The sequence below is a fragment of the Eucyclogobius newberryi genome, unplaced genomic scaffold, assembly GCF_026437365.1.
Source record: "Eucyclogobius newberryi isolate DKJ021-1_F unplaced genomic scaffold, fEucNew1.0.hap1 SCAF_1, whole genome shotgun sequence".
NCBI lineage: Eukaryota > Metazoa > Chordata > Actinopteri > Gobiiformes > Gobiidae > Eucyclogobius > Eucyclogobius newberryi.
In genome coordinates, this window is record NW_027315723.1 from 21,976,281 (window position 1) to 21,995,523 (window position 19,243).

A 19,243-nucleotide genomic window follows, 5' to 3' on the forward strand; every position below is an offset into this window, starting at 1 on the left:
ATTAAATGAATCAAACTTTAAACTTTAAATAGACAATTAAGTGAGGTGAGATTAGTAGTTTATTGACAAGATGATCCCAGCAAATATAGATTTTATAGTGAAAAAGATGATCATGATTTGTGTTGCAAGAGTCTGGTAAAGATGTATGAACTTGAAAAACTAGCATCCATCCCACATAAGATCCGCAATAGAATGATTTTTTGTATCGTCAACACAGACAGGTGAACAAAAACAGATTTGATGCTAGTCTACTCGATTTTTAAAAACAACATTGAGACTTATGTAGAGGAAAATGGAAGGGCAAATGACATTTCTCCACCTATTCTCTGGGATGCAGCTAAGGCAGTTTTGAGAGGCAGGGTCATTGCCGTCACCTCGACCCAAAAGAAAGGCATGAAAAAGTTAAAAATTTAGCAAACAAATTAAAGCTTTTGGAAAGTAATAATATTAGAATTGATCTCATATTGTGTGTGTTTTTATGTATTGGTTGATTGTTTTAGTATCCTATGTTTGTTTGTTGTTTATTTTGGGCCCATGAAAAGAGAACTTTCTTCACTGGGCTTTCCCTCTGCAGTAAATTGAACTTGCGACACTGCCTTGACCACTCGACCAATGGGCAGCGCAGAATTACACAGTTTTAACCAAACAAGATCGAATACATTCATTGTTTGAATCCTTCAACAAAAAAGTTTCAAAAGAAGAAGAAATACAATCCTTTCTGGATACTCTAAGTTTAGCTGTCATGACTGCAACAACAAGAGGAGCTGAAATTATAGTTTTGAAATTCTAAGTGCAATTAAAAGACAACAAATGATGTAAAAGTTCACCAGATTGTAAAAGAAAATCTAATGAAACACTTGATATGTTGAAGATATCATTTGGCTTGAGAAACGGGACTTTTACAGATATTTAAAAATAAGTTATAGTTATTATAACCAAGAATTTTTAAGCAGATTAATATAAAAAATATACAAATGCATTAATACTTAATTCATCTCAGTGGAGGAGCATAATGTCACGTGTCTGGAAAGTATTCTGTGACTCACAAAGTGCTCACTATTCACATGTAAATTCTGATTGTTGGTGAGATGGTGGTTGCCAGGTAGCCCACCACTATCATGTGTTCTGGGACTGTCCTGTTGCTCAAAAATATTGAACTGAAATTAAGACTGCACTGCAAACAATTTATGACATCATTGGCCCTCTTTGGACATCATCGACCCAGAACTATGTATTTGGGCCTCAAAACTCCTGCCATCGACACAATAAATGAGGATCTCTGAAGGAAACTCCTGGAAAAAGGCCATCACAAAAAAATGAATGACACAAATTGCACCGAAGATCAAGGATGTATTATTGACATACGAAATATGAAAAAAAAACCATTTGATTTAATTTGAAAATGGATCAATTTGATCGCCTCTGGCCTAAATGGGACATTTATTTTGGACTTTATGTGCTCTTTTCTTTTCGTTAAATGGCTTCTTTATTCTTATTCATAAAATGTAATATATTCTCTCTGGTTTCTTATCTTTGTTGTTTGATGTTTTGCAGGAGTGTTTCGAATGCTTGGCTGAAGCAGAATGATGGAAGCTGCAGAGGTTGGCAAAGCTAATAAACACACATAAATATTTAAGGATTCTGCCCTCGGCCTTCCTCTGGTGTCTGACGCTCACAGACTCTTCTCTCTGTCACACAGACACAAACAAAACCTCAAGAGTTGTATTTAACAGGTTTAAATTAAGTACTTTACAAAGCCAGTGAAATAAATCAGCTCTGTAAATGTCTGGTCCATCCTCACGGTGTTGATACTGTGGCATTTAAATACCTTACTGGTTATTGTCCCAATGCTGCCAGTTTATGAAAATCATTTCTGGAGATGAATTAGAAATGTTCTTATCCTTGTGAGAAATACTTAATAAGACAATAAGCTGCCACTCAAAGTGAAGAGTTGGCAGGAATGGGAATAGCTAATTGGTTTCATTTCAGCCAGGTTGTTTTATTGAGGACATAACTGCCCTGTCTCCGCTCCTGAAAAGGTCCTTCTACAAAACTGCTCCAATTGCAGCACTTATTTAAAATGAGCCTAAGTTGCGTGGAGGCAAGGGCCGGCCTCTGGACGCTGAGGGCCCATTAGCCTGTGTCACCTCCGCTCTCTGATACCAGATGATCCTCTGCAGGAGCGGCACCATCAAAGGACCAGGCACTCCAGGCGCATGGCACACGTGCACGTTCACAGTTCAATAGCTTCACTGGAAAATAAAGAAATATTAAAAATGTTACAAGTATGGATGAGTTAGGTGTAGTTCTGGGTGTCATATGATGTTTTTCTTCTTCTTCTGTCTTCTGATGATTACTAGCAATGTGAAAACTTTGTAAAATGCCCACGTTTCCCAGTGAGAGCAGTGCAAATTGATTCAGATCACAATGGCCGAAATATAGTGTTCATTTTATAACCAGGCGTTTGTTGGTTCTACTCCTCAGCACCAACAAGTTCTTACTGTCATTTCGTCACTGAGCAAGACACTTTGCCCACCTTGTTTATGTGTGATTAACTGGCTGTGACAACACACCCTACATGCTCCTCAAAAGTGGGAGCGTTTAAGGATCAGCTCAATGAGAACCTCCTCTTTGCCTTTACTTCTCTTTCAACCTTGACAAAGTCCATCCAGTTTTACGCTCAGTGGAATGACAAGTTACCCGGGCCTATGGAATATAGATCAGTGCTAATGTGCTCATATATTATACCGCTGTGTTTTGTAATGGCGTGTATCCATGGTGTCAATGGCTGTGTTGAAGTGACAGCAGTGATCGGGCTAAATGATGACTCTGGTGATGGTCTCCGCCATCGGTAAAGCTTCACTCTAATACCACTAATGGCCACTGTGGTAATTGTAGCACATTATAAGTAAGGAGCGGCCGGGCGCGCCTTACAGAGTGCCTGATTTATGCTCGGTTTTATGGACATTCACAGGTTGTTGTCCAACTTGACTCATTTTCATAATAGCGTGGGACAGGTTTGACTTAATATGCCGCATTGGACGCAAGCAGCAGCGTTTGCAGAGGTGCTGGTGGCGCACAAACGCAGCAGGTGAATTATTTATGATGCTCAGACGCTCCAAGCGCGAGCTCATCACCGCCTGTTTTCTGAGTGCCATTTGCATTGGTCCGTGCGAGTAGGGAACGCTGTGCTCTTTGTCTAACTCCGAGAACAAAACTGCATCATCTCGTGGCTCAAACACAGGACTAACAAACACTTATCACGAGATTCTTCTGTTTGTAAGATGCTTTGCTACCGCAGCTGCCCTGGGGCAATCTGACATACATTGCCTTATTATATTTGGCCACCACCACCACCAATGATGATCACACACACCAATAAATATATGTTTTTGGGGACATTCATTTCCTGGATACTGATCTTTCCCTTAATCACAGCCACTACTTGCCTTAACCTTAACTTATTTTAACCCATATCTTATATTTAAATCATGTTGGTCTAATGTTACATTATTTACGTCATGGGAACCTGATTGTTGTCCCTATTCATGACGTGCGTGTTAGATTTTAGTCTTCACAATGTGATAAATACCGGCCATTTTCAACTCTGCAAGCAGCAAAACTATAAATACAGAACAGAAACACACATTTCCAAATTTAACCTAACGATTTAAGGTAAGCAAACACATTTATTTCTGAATTAAATATATGCAAAACCAGGCGTACGAAACACATTACATACTATAGCATTAGGCCTACATATATACAAAAAAAGCTAAACAGATGAATGTAAGTGCTGTTTACCTGGATATCAGTAAAACACAGTTAAAGGTTGATGTTTGGCTCCATCTCTGGTACAGTATCCCCCCCTGCCCCCGCCCCCGTCCCAGACCACGCCTCTCGCTCGCAGCCTCCTCTTCAGAGCATCACTTGCTCTTCACGCGCGGCATGTTCCCCCGGACTGCGTCTCTACTCCGCACCGGAGGCTTCCCGCGGCGCGTGGATATGAAGGGAACGCCGCGGCCAACGCCGTGACCTCCACCGACACGGAACCGGAAAGGAAACGAGGGCTGCAGGTAAAAACACACCGATCCAGGGTTTTTATTCTATTTGAAAATGTGCCATCACTGAAGGAGTATAACAGCTGTGTTTTTAAAGATATTAAAGATGAGAGATTTAATTTAAAATGCTGAATAGTCATTAAGAATCATCCTTTTTAAACACTCATTTACTGCATTTATGTAGGTGATTTTTCAGATTTTTTTATAAGGAAACTTTGCTCTCATGATAAGTACTTTTTCTTGGGTGAAATGTAAACTTTGGAGATGTTTTGTTGCGATGTTAGACTCAAGTATTTTCCCCTGGAGCTTCCATCTCAGAAGACTGTAGGCTACAGACATTTTCAGAAGCTTAAAGTCACAACAAAACGGTCTTTAAATCGTGAGTCTTGACTGGATTGGCCTGACTATAACTAGCTCTTTGTCCTTGACTGAATTATTGGTTAGTTTGACATGTAAGGGCTGTATTTTTAAACTCATTCATTACTGTATTATAGGAAACACACTCTTTTCCACTCCTTATCTTCCCATGGCCCATTTCTGGTCCTCTCTGCAGACATCCATCATGGAGCCAGGTGACAGGTGCTATTTTCAGTGCGCTGCCTGTCATCATTATTCTGCATTACACTCTAATAAAGGTTTATTAGTGAAGAGGCTACAGCAGCGAGGAGGCAGAGGCATGTATCATGAGAGCGGAGCCTAAACTTGTGTATTTGTCACTCGAAATTTAGCCCTCAGTTGATTCATGTCGTACATATTACTATCGACTGCTACTGAACGTCTCTCTGGAAATGTCAAACAAATGACACATTATGGTGGTGATGATGTGATGAAGGTATGTGATGGAGATCAACTGATTTGTTGCTTTAATGACCTGTGCCAATACGGGTTTTATACGCTTTAGAATCCAGAGAAACCAATAAGTTCTGATGATGGTTTTGAACAGAGACTAGAGCCGATTCTCATTATTTTTCCCAAATTAATCATTGACATAGGGTTGGACAGTATGCCAAAAAATGTATCAAATCAAAATTGTGATATTTTAGCCCCAAGAAAATTGTGATATTATCACAATTTTCTTGGGGCTAAAATATAACAATTTTGATTTGATCACAAGACATGTAGAGGTAGGAAACTTGATCATATTGTTTGGAAATATGCTAAATTAGAATATCAGGTGTCTTTTCTATAATATATATGTTTTTTAAATGAGCTTCGAAAGAGTGTTATCTCACAAACAAAGGTATGAAGTGATATTTCTGCACTTTATTTTGCAATACATGGACCTCAGCCAAGACATTTACAGACATATTTTTATCACATTCAAAATTACTGAATGAATATGTACATTTTTCAAAATTCAGTTTGTCACTCTGGAATGAGATCACAATTTTGTTTTGATCATTATATTGCCTGGCACTACGTCCACAGCCCTGTTTCACTATAAACTGGATAAGAAAGCAGTTTAGTCTCATTTTGTGATCGCCGTCTTTCCACGAAAGTATTCAAATAAAGCAAAGTTGACACAAGCAAAACATCAGCCTCCAATGGAGAGGTCGAGAGTTGATTTGTCCCGATATAATGTTAAACTGATATAATGGCAATCTGATATATATATGATATCTCTAATATTCAACACATAGACCTATGTTTTAAGACACTAACAAGGCTGGTGTTGGTTGCAGTTATGGATCTGTGATGATGCGGCAGATTATATTATTCATTTTGTGCCAATAGCATGATCCAAGTCCACTCTGTAGCTTTTATTGTTTTTAATTACTAAAAACATTTGCTTCTTCTAATTCACACTTCACCATAGGAGATGTGAACAAAAAACCTTAAACACATTTAAAACATAAACTGCAGCTCATCAGTGGGTCGGATCACATTCTGATGTTAATAAGTAGTATGTGGACGTGCAAAGGTTTTTGTTTGCAGAAATCTCTAGATATGAGTTCTATCAGAGATTATGGCACAGTGTGTATTAGTTACCACTCTCGCCTCACTGCAAATTTGGTTTTAGATATACAGTACTTTACGTTGCATTGGTCCTGTTTGTACTATTCCCCTAGTGAATGCAGTTATGTTTAAGCATGTATAGTTTGAGCCCCTAGGAACAGGACCCTAAGCCCAGGATGTCGTGTGGATGTGGATAAGGTTGTGTTCAAAATATCGATACGGCGATATATCGTCACGGACTCCGTGATATATCGATACTGTGACTCAGAATCGATTTTTTTTTTGGTACATTTTTAAGACCCTTTTTTCAAAAATGTATCGGGATGCGTATCATAATGAGGGAATTGTATTGGAATATACAACGTATACGTATCGTAATCGCGAGGGTCTTGGCAATACCCAGCCCTAGTTGTGGCTGTGGTTGTGGATGTGGATGTGGATGTGGATGTGGTTGTGGATGTGGTTGTGGTTGTGGTTGTGGATGTGGTTGTGGGTGTGGTTGTGGTTGTGGATGTGGTTGTGGTTGTGGGTGTGGTTGTGGTTGTGGTTGTGGATGTGGTTGTGGGTGTGGTTGTGGATGTGGTTGTGGATGTGGCTGTGGCTGTGGTTGTGGTTGTGGGTGTGGTTGTGGATGTGGTTGTGGGTGTGGTTGTGGGTGTGGTTGTGGATGTGGTTGTGGTTGTGGATGTGGTTGTGGATGTGGTTGTGGATGTGGGTGTGGTTGTGGATGTGGTTGTGGGTGTGGATGTGGATGTGGTTGTGGGTGTGGATGTGGTTGTGGATGTGGTTGTGGATGTGGTTGTGGATGTGGTTGTGGATGTGGGTGTAGTTGTGGGTGTGGTTGTGGATGTGGATGTGGCTGTGGATTTGGGTGTGGATGTGGTTGTGGATGTGGATGTGGTTGTGGATGTGGTTGTGGTTGTGGATGTGGTTGTGGATGTGGTTGTGGATGTGGGTGTGGATGTGGCTGTGGTTGTGAGTGTGGTTGTGGACGTGGATGTGATTGTGGATGTGGTTGTGGGTGTGGTTGTGGGTGTGGACGTGGATGTGGTTGTGAGTGTGGTTGTGGACGTAGATGTGATTGTGGATGTGGTTGTGGGTGTGGTTGTGGGTGTGGATGTGGACGTGGATGTGGTTGTGGTACTGGATGTGGTAGAGGATGTCAAAGTGGTTGTGGATGTGGACGTGGGTGTGGTTGTGGGTGTGGATGTGGACGTGGATGTGGACGTGGTTGTGGATGTAGTTGTGGATGTGGGTGTGGTTGTGGTTGTGGTTGTGGGTGTGGATGTGGAAATGGTTGTGGATGTGGTTGTGGTAGAGGATGTGGAAGTGGTTGTGGTTGTGTATGTGGATGTGGACGTGGGTGTGGTTGTGGGTGTGGTTGTGGGTGTGGGTGTGGATGTGGACGTGGTTGTGGACGTGGATGTGGACGTGGTTGTGGATGTAGTTGTGGATGTAGTTGTGGATGTGGACATGGTTGTGGATTTGGTAGTGGATGTGATTGTGGGTGTGGTAGTGGAAGTGGAAGTGGAAGCGGTTGTGGATGTGGGTGTGGATGTGGGTGTGGTTGTGGGAGTGGTTGTGGATGTGGACTTGGTTGTGGTTGTGGATGTGGTTGTGGATGTGATTGTGGATGTGGGTGTGGTTGTGGATGTGGGTGTGGTTGTGGATGTGGGTGTGGTTGTGGATGTGGTTGTGGGTGTGATTGTGGATGTGGAAGCGGTTGTGGATGTGGGTGTGGATGTGGACTTGGTTGTGGATGTGGAGGTGGGTGTGGTTGTGGATGTGGGTGTGGTTGTGGATGTGGGTGTGGATGTGGGTGTGGTTGTGGATGTGGAGGTGGGTGTGGTTGTGGGTGTGATTGTGGATGTGGAAGCGGTTGTGAATGTAGGTGTGGATGTGGACTTGGTTGTGGATGTGGTAGTGGCTGTGGAAATGGAAGCAGTTGTGGATGTGGTTGTGGGTGTGGTTGTGGTTGTGGGTGTGGTAGTGGGTGTGGTTGTGGGTGTGATTGTGGGTGTGGTTGTGGATGTGGGTGTGGATGTGGTAGTGGGTGTGGTAGAGGATGTGGGTGTGGATGTGGATGTGGGTGTGGTTGTGGATATGGGTGTGGTTGTGGATATGGGTGTGGATGTGGGTGTGGTTGTGGATGTGGGTGTGGTTGTGGATGTGGGTGTGGATGTGGGTGTGGTTGTGGATGTGGGTGTGGGTGTGGGTGTGGTAGTGGGTGTGGTTGTGGGTGTGATTGTGGGTGTGGTTGTGGATGTGGTAGTGGGTGTGGTAGAGGATGTGGGTGTGGATGTGGATGTGGGTGTGGTTGTGGATATGGGTGTGGTTGTGGATATGGGTGTGGATGTGGGTGTGGTTGTGGATGTGGGTGTGGTTGTGGGTGTGGTTGTGGATGTGGGTGTGGTTGTGGATGTGGGTGTGGATGTGGGTGTGGTTGTGGATGTGGGTGTGGGTGTGCTCCGGAGCTGTGAGCACACGGGACAATCCCTCTCTGCTCTCCACTGCATCCTCCTCTGAGACATGGACACTTATTAGATTTCACTCACGTTTGCCTTTGCACCGGCGCTAATTGAATGCATCCAGGATCCCCCCCACATGACCTTGGCTTGTGCTCCAACTCCAGTGCTCAGGGTGGGCAGAAGGGGGGCAGAAGGGGGGCAGAAGGGGGGCAGAAGGGGGGCAGGAGGGGGGCAGGAGGGGGGCAGGAGGGGGGCAGGAGGGGGGCACAGGGAGGGACCATTACTTTAGGATTAATTCACATTGATCCTATTATTTTACATCTCATGGCATCTTTCTTAAACATAACACTGTTTTGATTTTTACATTCTCTGGACTGAATACTGGGTCCTATTATTCACATGTTGGAAAAGTTATTAATTAATTGTTAAGTAATATTGACTATTGAAGTGCAGAGACACGTTAGAAAGGAGTTAGTGTCCATGACACAGATGTATTATATCTATTTATTAATTTTCCATGCCATCTGCATGACTTCATAAAAGTTAAAGCTGAACTTTAAACCATTCGTCATGAGTTTTATCTTTACTCTGTGGAATGTAAGAGTCAGAACATCTCACAAGAAAACACCTGCCATTCACCAGGCTAGTCACGAGTCAGCTCTGTGGAAAGTCAAGCCTGCTCACAGAAAGAGTGCATGTTTTTCTCAGTTTTTAGTGGATTTATGCTTTTATTGTATATTATTTGGCTGAAATCTTACACCGTGGGTAAAATATATGCACAATGTTGAGCCCAAAAATATACAGCTTTCATTTATTGAACAATTAATCTGTAATTGTAATTGTAATTGTGACAGGTCTATGTACATGCTTTTGACAAATTTATCATAATAATACATCAGATACATGCCATTTTAGACCAAAGTTATATATGGCCGGTACCAAACTGACCAAACATGCATGAAGGAACAACATTAAAACAAGATACGACGCTCAGTCAAATTCAGCCATAGTTAATAGTAATAACTTGTATTCTCATTTATGCATCTACCAATCCCAGGGCTGTGGTGTCCCTGGTCAAGGCACTTCATACATTTCCCACTCCCATCTCTTACTGTTAGTTATAAATTACTTGTAACTTGTAACTAACATTTCACCAAGAAATAATCAAAAGACGACACAATTACTTCAGCTCTCACATTTCCACACTAACCCTCCGTTTGAATATTCCAAATGTTTAGAGCCGAGTTCGCGCTTTGAACAAACGCCTCCCGGAGCAGTGAGTGATGCAGCTGCCAGCGCGGGCCCGGTCCCGGCCGCTGCAGGCATTTGTCAGGGCTCTCCGCTGACACCCCTCCAGGCTCTGATTTACGTGTAAGGTGACCGCGCTCATCACTCAGCTCTTCTTCTTCTCTCTCTCCCTCCTCTCACTGATTTGTTGGGGTTTGTTGGTCCTTAGGCATGTGAAGGACGCGGCCACACTCCGCCTTCCAAAACAATATCATAAGCAGCCTCCATTAGCCATATGGGCCTCGGTCTGCTGGTGCAGCCTGGACACCGGCCGACGCCACAATGCCACTCTTCTAATCAGCGCACATGTTCCCTTGCTCATGCCATGCTGGGGCTTTCATCATTTGCTAAAATAGTTTATTATTTTAGTGTTTGGAGTGATGGCGGGTGTGCATTATGATGATTGAGACTTTTGGAAACCTTAGTAGGAACGGACAATATATTGGATTATATGTTGTTTTCATATCGGTCCAACTGCTGGACAAACGTTGAAATATTGGCATCAAAAACACACAAAGACCATCCCTAAACCGTAGCATTCGCCTTTCATGTAGTAACTATTAAAAATACTTCAAGGTTTGTTCACACTGCCTCAATATTTCGATTCGATGTAAAAGAGCTTTGGTGACAAAAATGAGACCGCTGCATGCTTTCTGCACCCAATAATAAAGTGTTACATGTGACGTCAAGGCAGAAATAGTTGTGGAAGCAGCGTTCTGATTGGCTGTGCTTGGGGCGGTCTGCAGGAGATTCAGGATCAGAATCAGAAAAGGTTTATTACCATTGTCAATGAACATAATTCGCAAACATAGAAACTTGTCTTGGTGGTTCAGTGCAACATAAAACAATGAACAATGATAAAACAACATATATAAAGTAAAAAATGGCACGCATTAAAGAAAAACTATTTAAATGTACTAGATTCCCTTTGTCGTTTGAAAAAAAGCTTTTCTACAGCCGGGAAAAAGAAAATGCTTGTGGACAATAACAATGTGCCAACGGGTTTGTTAGAGCTAGGACTTTATACCTACGTTTGCCGCTTGAAAGTGTGAAAATGACCCCAAACCTCGGGCCAACCTACTTTCACTGCCACTGTGAAAGAAATGTGATCAAAAAGGTGCTTGAATCACACACGATGTTGCAGAACAGGCCCTTTAAAACCTGACAAGTTGGATAACCGTAATATCAGTGAGTGTGCTTGGTGCCCATTGTTTCCATAAAATACAGTATAACTATAAGACGCCAACAGAAGGTGCTAGGATCATTGCATCCACTAAAACTATACACTACTACTACTACGGCATCTACTAAGGACAGAGGAGATTGGGCAAAGGGAAAGTGTCGTCCTCACACCTGGAGGGAGCTGGTCCTGTGCTCACTGTGTTCTGTTTTTGCTGACTGTCCTCTTTCCACAGCTGCACCCTGCACACTCTGCACCTCATCGTCATCATAACCTCTCTTTCCCATTCAACTACAATATACACCACACTTGTCCTCGCAGCTAAACCTTTATATAGAATGCATTTCCAACTGCGACGGCTCAGACAAAAGGATTTGAGATGTTTACTGTGAGTAACAAGGCGGTTTGCACAGAAGTAGATGAAGTACAGAAGGATATATCGTCTTTTTTACCTCTCTTTCTCACATAAACCACCTAATCTCCTTTGCCATGTGCTGTATATTGACAATTGACATACATTTGCTATATTTGACAGGAAAGACAACAGAAATGGGGGTCTGCGGTGCAACTTGTTACAACTCCATCCTCACCTGAACCAAAACAAAGATAGGGCTAATCAGATTATGCTATGCTAGGTGTTAGACGTCCCAATAAGAGTTTGAACAATCGTGCAAAAGATGACGCTATAATTCAATCCGCTTAAAGGGCCCATATCATGCAAAATTGACTTTTTCGAGCTTTTAACCTTCTTACAGTGTTAATTTACCTTGTTTATGTGCCCAAAGTGTTTTTTTCATTGATTCCTGCAGTCTTTAGCTAGAGAACAGTTTCTATCCTTCCCCTCGGATGAGCGGACAAACGGATATAAGGCAGAGAAACGAAAAGAAGCAACTTGGATCAGTGTCGAAACATTTTCATTCTTAAACCTTTTGCCCAGTTACCTACCTGGATTCAATGTACGACAGACATTTTGAACACATTTTTGTTTTTTCGTACCTGTTCTTGGCACCGGCTTTGTTCTGTCCCGTCGCTGTATCTTAAGCTCAGAAACCACAGTCACACTCCAATCAATACATCTTCGTTAATGTCATCGGCCCGCGTAGCCCGGGCCCCGGTCCGGTGTCACCGTGGGTAACCTGAGCGCTGTGTCCGTGATTAGCTCTGGGGTTTCGGGCGCTCAACTCAGCAGGATTCAAAGGCGCTAAGCAGCTGACTGGTCCTGTTATGCCAAACTGACTTTTTCAGCTTTTATTTCAATGTTGCTGAAACAAACCCGGAGTTGTGTTTTCGTCTCTTTGCTCACCGTCCACTTCAAAAAACACAAAACACAAACTGTTACGGAATTGTGTGGTGTTATTCAGGATGGCATAATCGGTCCCAAAAAATCGTATTTGAAACAAGAAACAACGATGAACTCCTAAATGAAGTTCTAGCCACACAGAACCAAGAACTAGAATGGAAACTCTTAGGTGTGCGGGATCATTGCTGTGTTTTAGTCTAGACATAAAGACTCTTCTTAACATTGCAGCTTTTTCACAGGATCAGTTACATTTACTTTGGTGAAAAACGAAGCCATACTTTTACTCCTACGAGAGTAATATATTTGACATTGTGACAGTACTCTCACTTTTAGTAATTTAAATATGATTGTTTCTTGCACCACTGCTGCTTCAGATAGTTAATGTGCCGTGTGTTACTGTGTCATTTCAGACTGAGCATTGATCTCTCTCCGGCTGCAGTTTCCTGGAAGTCATGAGGACCAGACGGTGAGAAAACAGAATACTGCACTGTCAACATGGCGTGTGAACCAAAGCAAACGGCTGCAACTATAATCAATTTCCTCTACAAACAACAGTTATTCTGCCTTATTCTGCTAAAACTGCTCATCTAGTTTAGATCTGTAGAAACATACTTCTATTTCAGTAGCTCTGTCAATTCTCCTGGTCACGTTTAACATGTGAACTTTGAAAAGAATCCTAATCGCAATCACACTATGCAAAATGTTTTTCCAAAATTGTGCACCAATATACTGAAAGTTTATCAAGGTTTATGCAAATGTTATTTCTACACACACAGAACAGTGTGCTTACTTCAGCTTGATCTACTGTCTCCTCTGAGCCATCTATCCATCCATTTTATTCCGCTTATCCGGGGCCGGGTCGCGGGGGCAGCAGTCTAAGCAGGGACTCCCAGACTTCCTTCTCCCCAGACACTTCTTCCAACTCCTCCGGCGGGATCCCAAGGCGTTCCCAGGCCAGCCGAGAGACATAGTCCCTCCATCGTATCCAGGAGGCTCCGGAACAGATGCCTGAGCCTTAGCTGGAGGAGCAGCGGCTCTACTCCGAGCTCCTCCCATGTGACTGGGCTCCTAACCCCATCTCTAATGGAGCCGCCCTGTGGAGGAAACTCATTTCGACCGCTTCTATCTGCGATCTTGTCCTTTCGGTCATTAATCAAAGCTCATGACCATAGGTGAGGGCAGAACATAGATTGACCGGTAAATCGAGAGCTTTGCTTTTCGACTCAGCTCCTTCTTCACCACAAAGGTCCAATGCAGCGACTGCATCACCGGTTGAGAACCATGGCCTCAGATTTGGAGGTGCTGATTCTCATCGAGGGACACGGTCGAAAGCCTTCTCCAGATCCAAAGCCCATGTGGACTGGTTGGGCAAACTCCCATGAACCCTCGAGCACCAGATGGAGAGTATAGACCTGGAATAGACCTTACCCGGGAGGCTGAGGATGTGATCCCTCTGTAGGTGGAACACCTTCTTGAACAGAGGGACCACCACCCCGGTCTGCCAGTTCAGAGGCACTGTCCCCGACCACTACGCGATGTTGCAGAGACGTGTCAACCAAGACAGTCCTACAACATCCAGAGACTTTAGGTACTCAGGGCGGATCTCATCCACCCCCGGAGCCCTGACAGGGCTTCAGCCCGGGTGATGGACGAGCCAGACTCTGAGTCCCCGGTCTCTACTTCCTCTTCAGAAGACGTGACTGAGGGATTAAGGAGATTCCTTCCACCGTCCGACGACATCCACAGTCGAGGTCAGCAGGTCTCCACCCGCACCATAAACGGTGTTGGTGAAGCAGTGCTTCCCCTCCTGAGGCGCCGGACGGTTTGCCAGTTTCCTCTGAGCCACAAAAAGTTGAATCTACACAAAAGTCAGTCTCTCTGCCAGGCTGCACTCTCACCTCCTCTCGCTCCAAAAGTGCAGCCCTAACTGATCTGAGACTGGCCCAAAGATACTCCATCTCTCTCTCTCTTTGCCTTCTCATCCTCCTCTTTCTATCCCTCCGCACCTGCCACCTGACCTAGCTCATTTCTGCTCTCCTCTCTCTCTCTCTCTCTCTCGCTCTCTCTTTCTCCCTCTCTTATCCACTCCGTCCCCCTCTTCTCCCTCATCGCGCCTGACCCAGCTTTGTTCATCCCCAGCGCACGGCTCATGATGAATCCTTGCCCGTTCCTCCCAGCGTGTCAGCATCTCCACTGGTTTATGGGCCGCTGCAGAGATGAGGTGACAGTGCGCTCTGAAATATGGCCAAATTAAGAGCGCTGCTATGTGTAAACAACGCAAATAAACAACAAAATTCATAAATCAAGCGCGCCAAGGCCCGCTGCCGTTGGAACTTTGTTGACCTGTAATATTTGGAGGTAGTTTTGAGCAGCTCGGAGGTTTCGCTGACTTCACGTTTGTCTTTTATTGGCGCCACACTGGGCTGTATTATTTATGACTCACGTGCAAGTGAGCTTTTGGAAGATATTGGTTCCATAAATCATAAGTTGCTTCTGGCTGATCTGAATCTCTGATATGAATGAATGAACTTAATTCAAAATTACTACTAAAAAAGAGGGTATTGAACTGAAGTAACTTGATATAAACACATCGCAACAGGCATAACAATAATGTTTTATTTCACAAGCAACTTCGGTGCTTTTTTAACATCTCAGCATTAATTTACTGCAGCAAAGAACTAATCAAATCAATTAATATAACATCTCAGTTTAATTTATTATAAAGGAAAATCGAGGCTAAGCAATAACATCTTCGTGGAAATAAGCATAAGTAGCAAACGCCCACCAGAAAGGTTTTTTCTTTAGTTTTCTTAAGCATTTGTACATTTCAGCCCTGCATCTTCTCTGATGCAGACCATATTGGGTTTGAGGCTGGATTGGTATGTTTTTTGTATGAGGTAAAATATCAGTGTTTATGATTTATTATCTGTGATTGCCTTTGCTCGGGACGACAGAGAATGGTCCCAGACATTATGAAAGAGAACGAGAATTGATGAGCTAAACTTCTAAACTATAAGTATCAGTTTTTATTCAACTAGTCATGAAACCGGCCCCTGAACAATATTGTATTTATTGCTGACATGAAAGATCACTGAATGGACTGAGAGGGACACACTTGAACAAATATGAATTTAATATTGTTTTTTTCTGACTCTGCACCATTTGACGTATAAAAAAAAAAAATCAATTTCATATGTTCCCACGGAAATGAGCTGCCACTCCTCCTTCCACAGTCATCCATCAAGCTCGCTCTGCTCATTTGACTTTGAGATCACTCCGACAAGTGGAAGACAGAGCATTAGACCACACTTTTATGCTAGAATGAGAAATACTGGTTCAGACGCAGAAAACACCGGCACAAAATGAGTGGTTTGTTCTTAAGGTTGTTCAAAATGTGTTTTGGGAATATTATTGAAGGACGTGTACCAATAGTATTTGTTTATTTGACCGCTATCCTCATTGTTCGAGTTCCAAGTCCACGTCTGAGTCATTCAAATAAAGTTCCAGTCCAAGTCACGTCATTATCATGTAAAAACATGTCCGAGTCTAAGTCTCAAGTCCAGGCCCTGCTGTGCATTCTCATAGCGTCAAACTAACTTAAAATCCTGCTTTGCAAACATGTTTTTAAAGGTAATTATACAGCGGTCTGAAGTATAAGGACTTTAGAGATGTAACTAGTCAAGTCTAGTTGAGTCTGAGTCTGAGTCCTCGAGTCTGAGTCACTGCACTAAAATGTCATCAGTAATTAGGTTTCACACGATTCCCGTAAATGTCTTGGAAAGTACCAGTCCGGGACCCAGGTACTACTTCCCGTGGGCTTGGAGCTGGTGTGTTCTTTGACCTGTTGCATTGAGAAACTAAGGCAAAAGTTCAGATGGACAGAAAACAGAATATGTGTGTGGAGCTTCTTTAAAGACAGCTGGGCTGCTTTATGAATAAATTATGTGGATTTAATACCCTTCAAATGAAACTCTGCTGCAGAAGCGCGTCTGCACCGTCATCCCCTCTGCATACACAAAGATAAACTTAAGCTAAATTATTTATATTACTGAGTGGACTCTGCACCACGCCTGACCTAAGTCACCGAGTCTGTTTTTTTACTTTGAGAGAATCTAAAAAAAGTATGCATCTGTGCAAAAATGCAGTCATAAAGTTGCGAAACAGGCTCTTCTACTTGAGTAATAATATTTTGAAGTAACTGTGTACTCTGTAACAGTGTGCAGACAGCAGCACTAAAGGTACTGTCTCACTGGGCTTTCTGCATCATTCCTGTTAATGATTTTACACTTGTTTTTCAGGGAAAGTAATTAGAGATGTTGTGGTCTATAAACAGCACCACTTTTCAGTTTTAATTATACTTTAAAAAGCCAGTCAGCTTTTATGTAATTGCAGAGCTTTTTCGAGAAACTGTTTTGTGTGAAGTTCATTAATTCAGTTGGATAAATTGTGTATGACATGTATTATAATGAGAACCTGCCAGCGCAGATGTTGGTGCAGTTCTACATGGCCATCATTCAGTCCATCCTCACCTCCTCCATCACCGTGTGGTACGCTGGAGCCACAGCCAGGGGCAAACAGAGACTACAGCACATTGTGTGCTCTGCTGAGAAGGTCATCGGCTGCAGACTTCCATCTCTGCAGGACCTGTACGTCTCCAGCGCTCTGGGACGAGCAGGTCGGATCACAGCCGACCCTTCTCACCCTGGACTATTTAAGCCACTCCCCTCAGGCAGGAGGCCACTCCCCTCAGGCAGGAGGCCACTCCCCTCAGGCAGGAGGCCACGGTCCATCCGGACCAGAACCTCCCGCCACAAGAACAGTTTCTTTCCCTCTGCCGTTGGACTCATGAACACTTCTTGAACACTGTCACTTTAAGTTATTCAAACCAATAACCATTAATTGCACTGCTCATTTTGTGCATTTTATTTTATAAGTAAATTCTGGCCTTTTTAAAATATATTTAGCTACAATTATTATTGCACCTTAATGTCAAAGCAAGTTCCTAGTTTGTTAACTGTATCGTATTAACCATAGAACAACCTTTCAGACTCATAACAAAAGAGCTCACACAATCTCTCTCATTATCCCAAATCTGATCAATACAGTGGACAATAATTTTACATTTCCAAATGTCTATCATCGCATAGACAGGTCAAAGAAAGGCCAGCCTGAAAATGAATATTCTATTGGTGTGATGATGATTATGACATTTGGATGTTGCGAGCATTAACCTGAGAACTTCTCTGCAGACTCGGGAGACAGTCCTGAAGTTTGATGGAGGGCCATGCTCTTCAAACAGCAGGAACAGCTCAGACAGAAGCTCTTGGTTCTGGGCAGCCTTGCTATTGGAAGTGTGTTGTATCTGGTGGCCCGCGTTGGGACTTTGGAAAGGTAAGTCTAATCCAGTGGTCACAAATGCATTGCTGCTAGCTGACTGTTGGTCTAGGTAATGACTGAGGCGGTGTATACTGTCACCTCTGATGTAAAGTGTCAAACTCTGATCCTGGGGCATGTGTTCCAGGCTGCAGCCGATCTGCCACGTGGAGCACAGACTGGTCCCTGGGACGGAGCAGATTCCCCTGCGAATCCTCCAGTTCAAACGGGCGCTGCTCCACGAGTTGCGCCGAGGCAATGGCACAAAAGAGCAGCTGGGATTGCAGCGGCTGGTGCAGCAGCTGCCACAGGCCATCATCATCGGGGTGCGGAAGGGCGGCACGCGGGCGCTCTTGGAGATGCTTAACCTGCACCCGGCTGTGGTCAAAGCCTCACAGGAAGTTCACTTCTTTGACAATGACAAGAACTACGCTCGAGGCATTGAGTGGTACAGGAGCAAAATGCCCTTTTCTTTCCCCCATCAGATTAGCATTGAAAAGAGCCCTGCATACTTCATCACAGAGGAGGTTCCTGAACGCATCTTTAAGATGAACTCTTCCATCAAGCTGCTCATTATCGTGAGAGAGCCCACCACCAGAGCTGTGTCAGACTATACACAAGTGCTAGAGGGAAAAGAACGCAAAAACAAAACCTACCACAAGTTTGAGAAGTTAGCCATAGATCCTAACACGTTAGAGGTGAACACAAAGTACAAAGCCGTTCGTACCAGCATTTACACCAAACACTTGGAGCGCTGGCTCAAGTTCTTCCCTGTGGAGCAGTTCCATATTGTGGATGGAGACCGTCTCATCACAGACCCTCTGTCTGAGCTGACACTGGTGGAGCAGTTTCTTAACCTTCCACCAAGAATCAGCCCCTTCAACCTCTACTTCAATGCAACCAGGGGCTTTTACTGTCTGCGATTCAATATTGTTTTCAGCAAGTGCCTTGCTGGCAGCAAAGGGCGCATCCACCCAGAGGTGGAGCCCTCGGTGCTCACCAAACTGCAGCACTTCTTCCACCCCTTCAACCAGAAGTTCTACCAGATCACTGGAAGGACCTTCACCTGGCCATGAGCCCCACACCTCCTCCAGACTGAGATCAGCTCTGAACAAAGCACTTCATTTTTAAAAGTACAAGTATTTATCATATGCTGAATATTAGGTTATTTTCAAGACAAACCTACTGAAGTACAAACTAGGCATGCTTTGACTGAATTGTATTCAAAAAAATGTTTTTATTCATTTAGTTTTGTCTGCAATGATCTGTTAATAAGATATGTTCAGTTATGGGCATTAAAGCAGATGTATTTACACATGTCATTGAATAAAATGGTTTAATGTTATATTTTTTGTTAAATGCTGGACATTTATTAATAATTATTATTCGTCCTGTTCTCACTTATTCACTCACAACTGAACTGTATTCAAGCTCCACTTGTTATCTTAAAACATCCTTGTTTCTGTTGTCTGTTCATTAATCTAACAAAATGGTATTCTATAACGGTGCTTGGTTTATCTTTGTCAAATTTGACTTTTCATTGTGTTAAACATTTAAAATGGCATCATGTTGACTCCTTCCTGTGGTCATTCGGTCAAAAATGTGGTAGAATAAACAG

At 43.3% G+C, this 19,243-nt stretch overlaps 1 protein-coding gene across 1 annotated transcript; it reads left to right on the forward strand.

The window, feature by feature from the left end:
* The first annotated feature begins 12,659 nt into the window (after window positions 1–12,659).
* LOC140355377 (heparan sulfate glucosamine 3-O-sulfotransferase 5-like) lies at window positions 12,660–18,728 on the forward strand. Its single transcript, XM_072440150.1, has 3 exons — window positions 12,660–12,718; window positions 17,502–17,643; window positions 17,774–18,728. Exons 2-3 carry the CDS (start codon window positions 17,537–17,539, stop codon window positions 18,699–18,701), a joined length of 1,035 nt encoding a protein of 344 aa, XP_072296251.1. The 5' UTR covers window positions 12,660–12,718; window positions 17,502–17,536; the 3' UTR covers window positions 18,702–18,728.
* The last annotated feature ends 515 nt before the right edge of the window (window positions 18,729–19,243 follow it).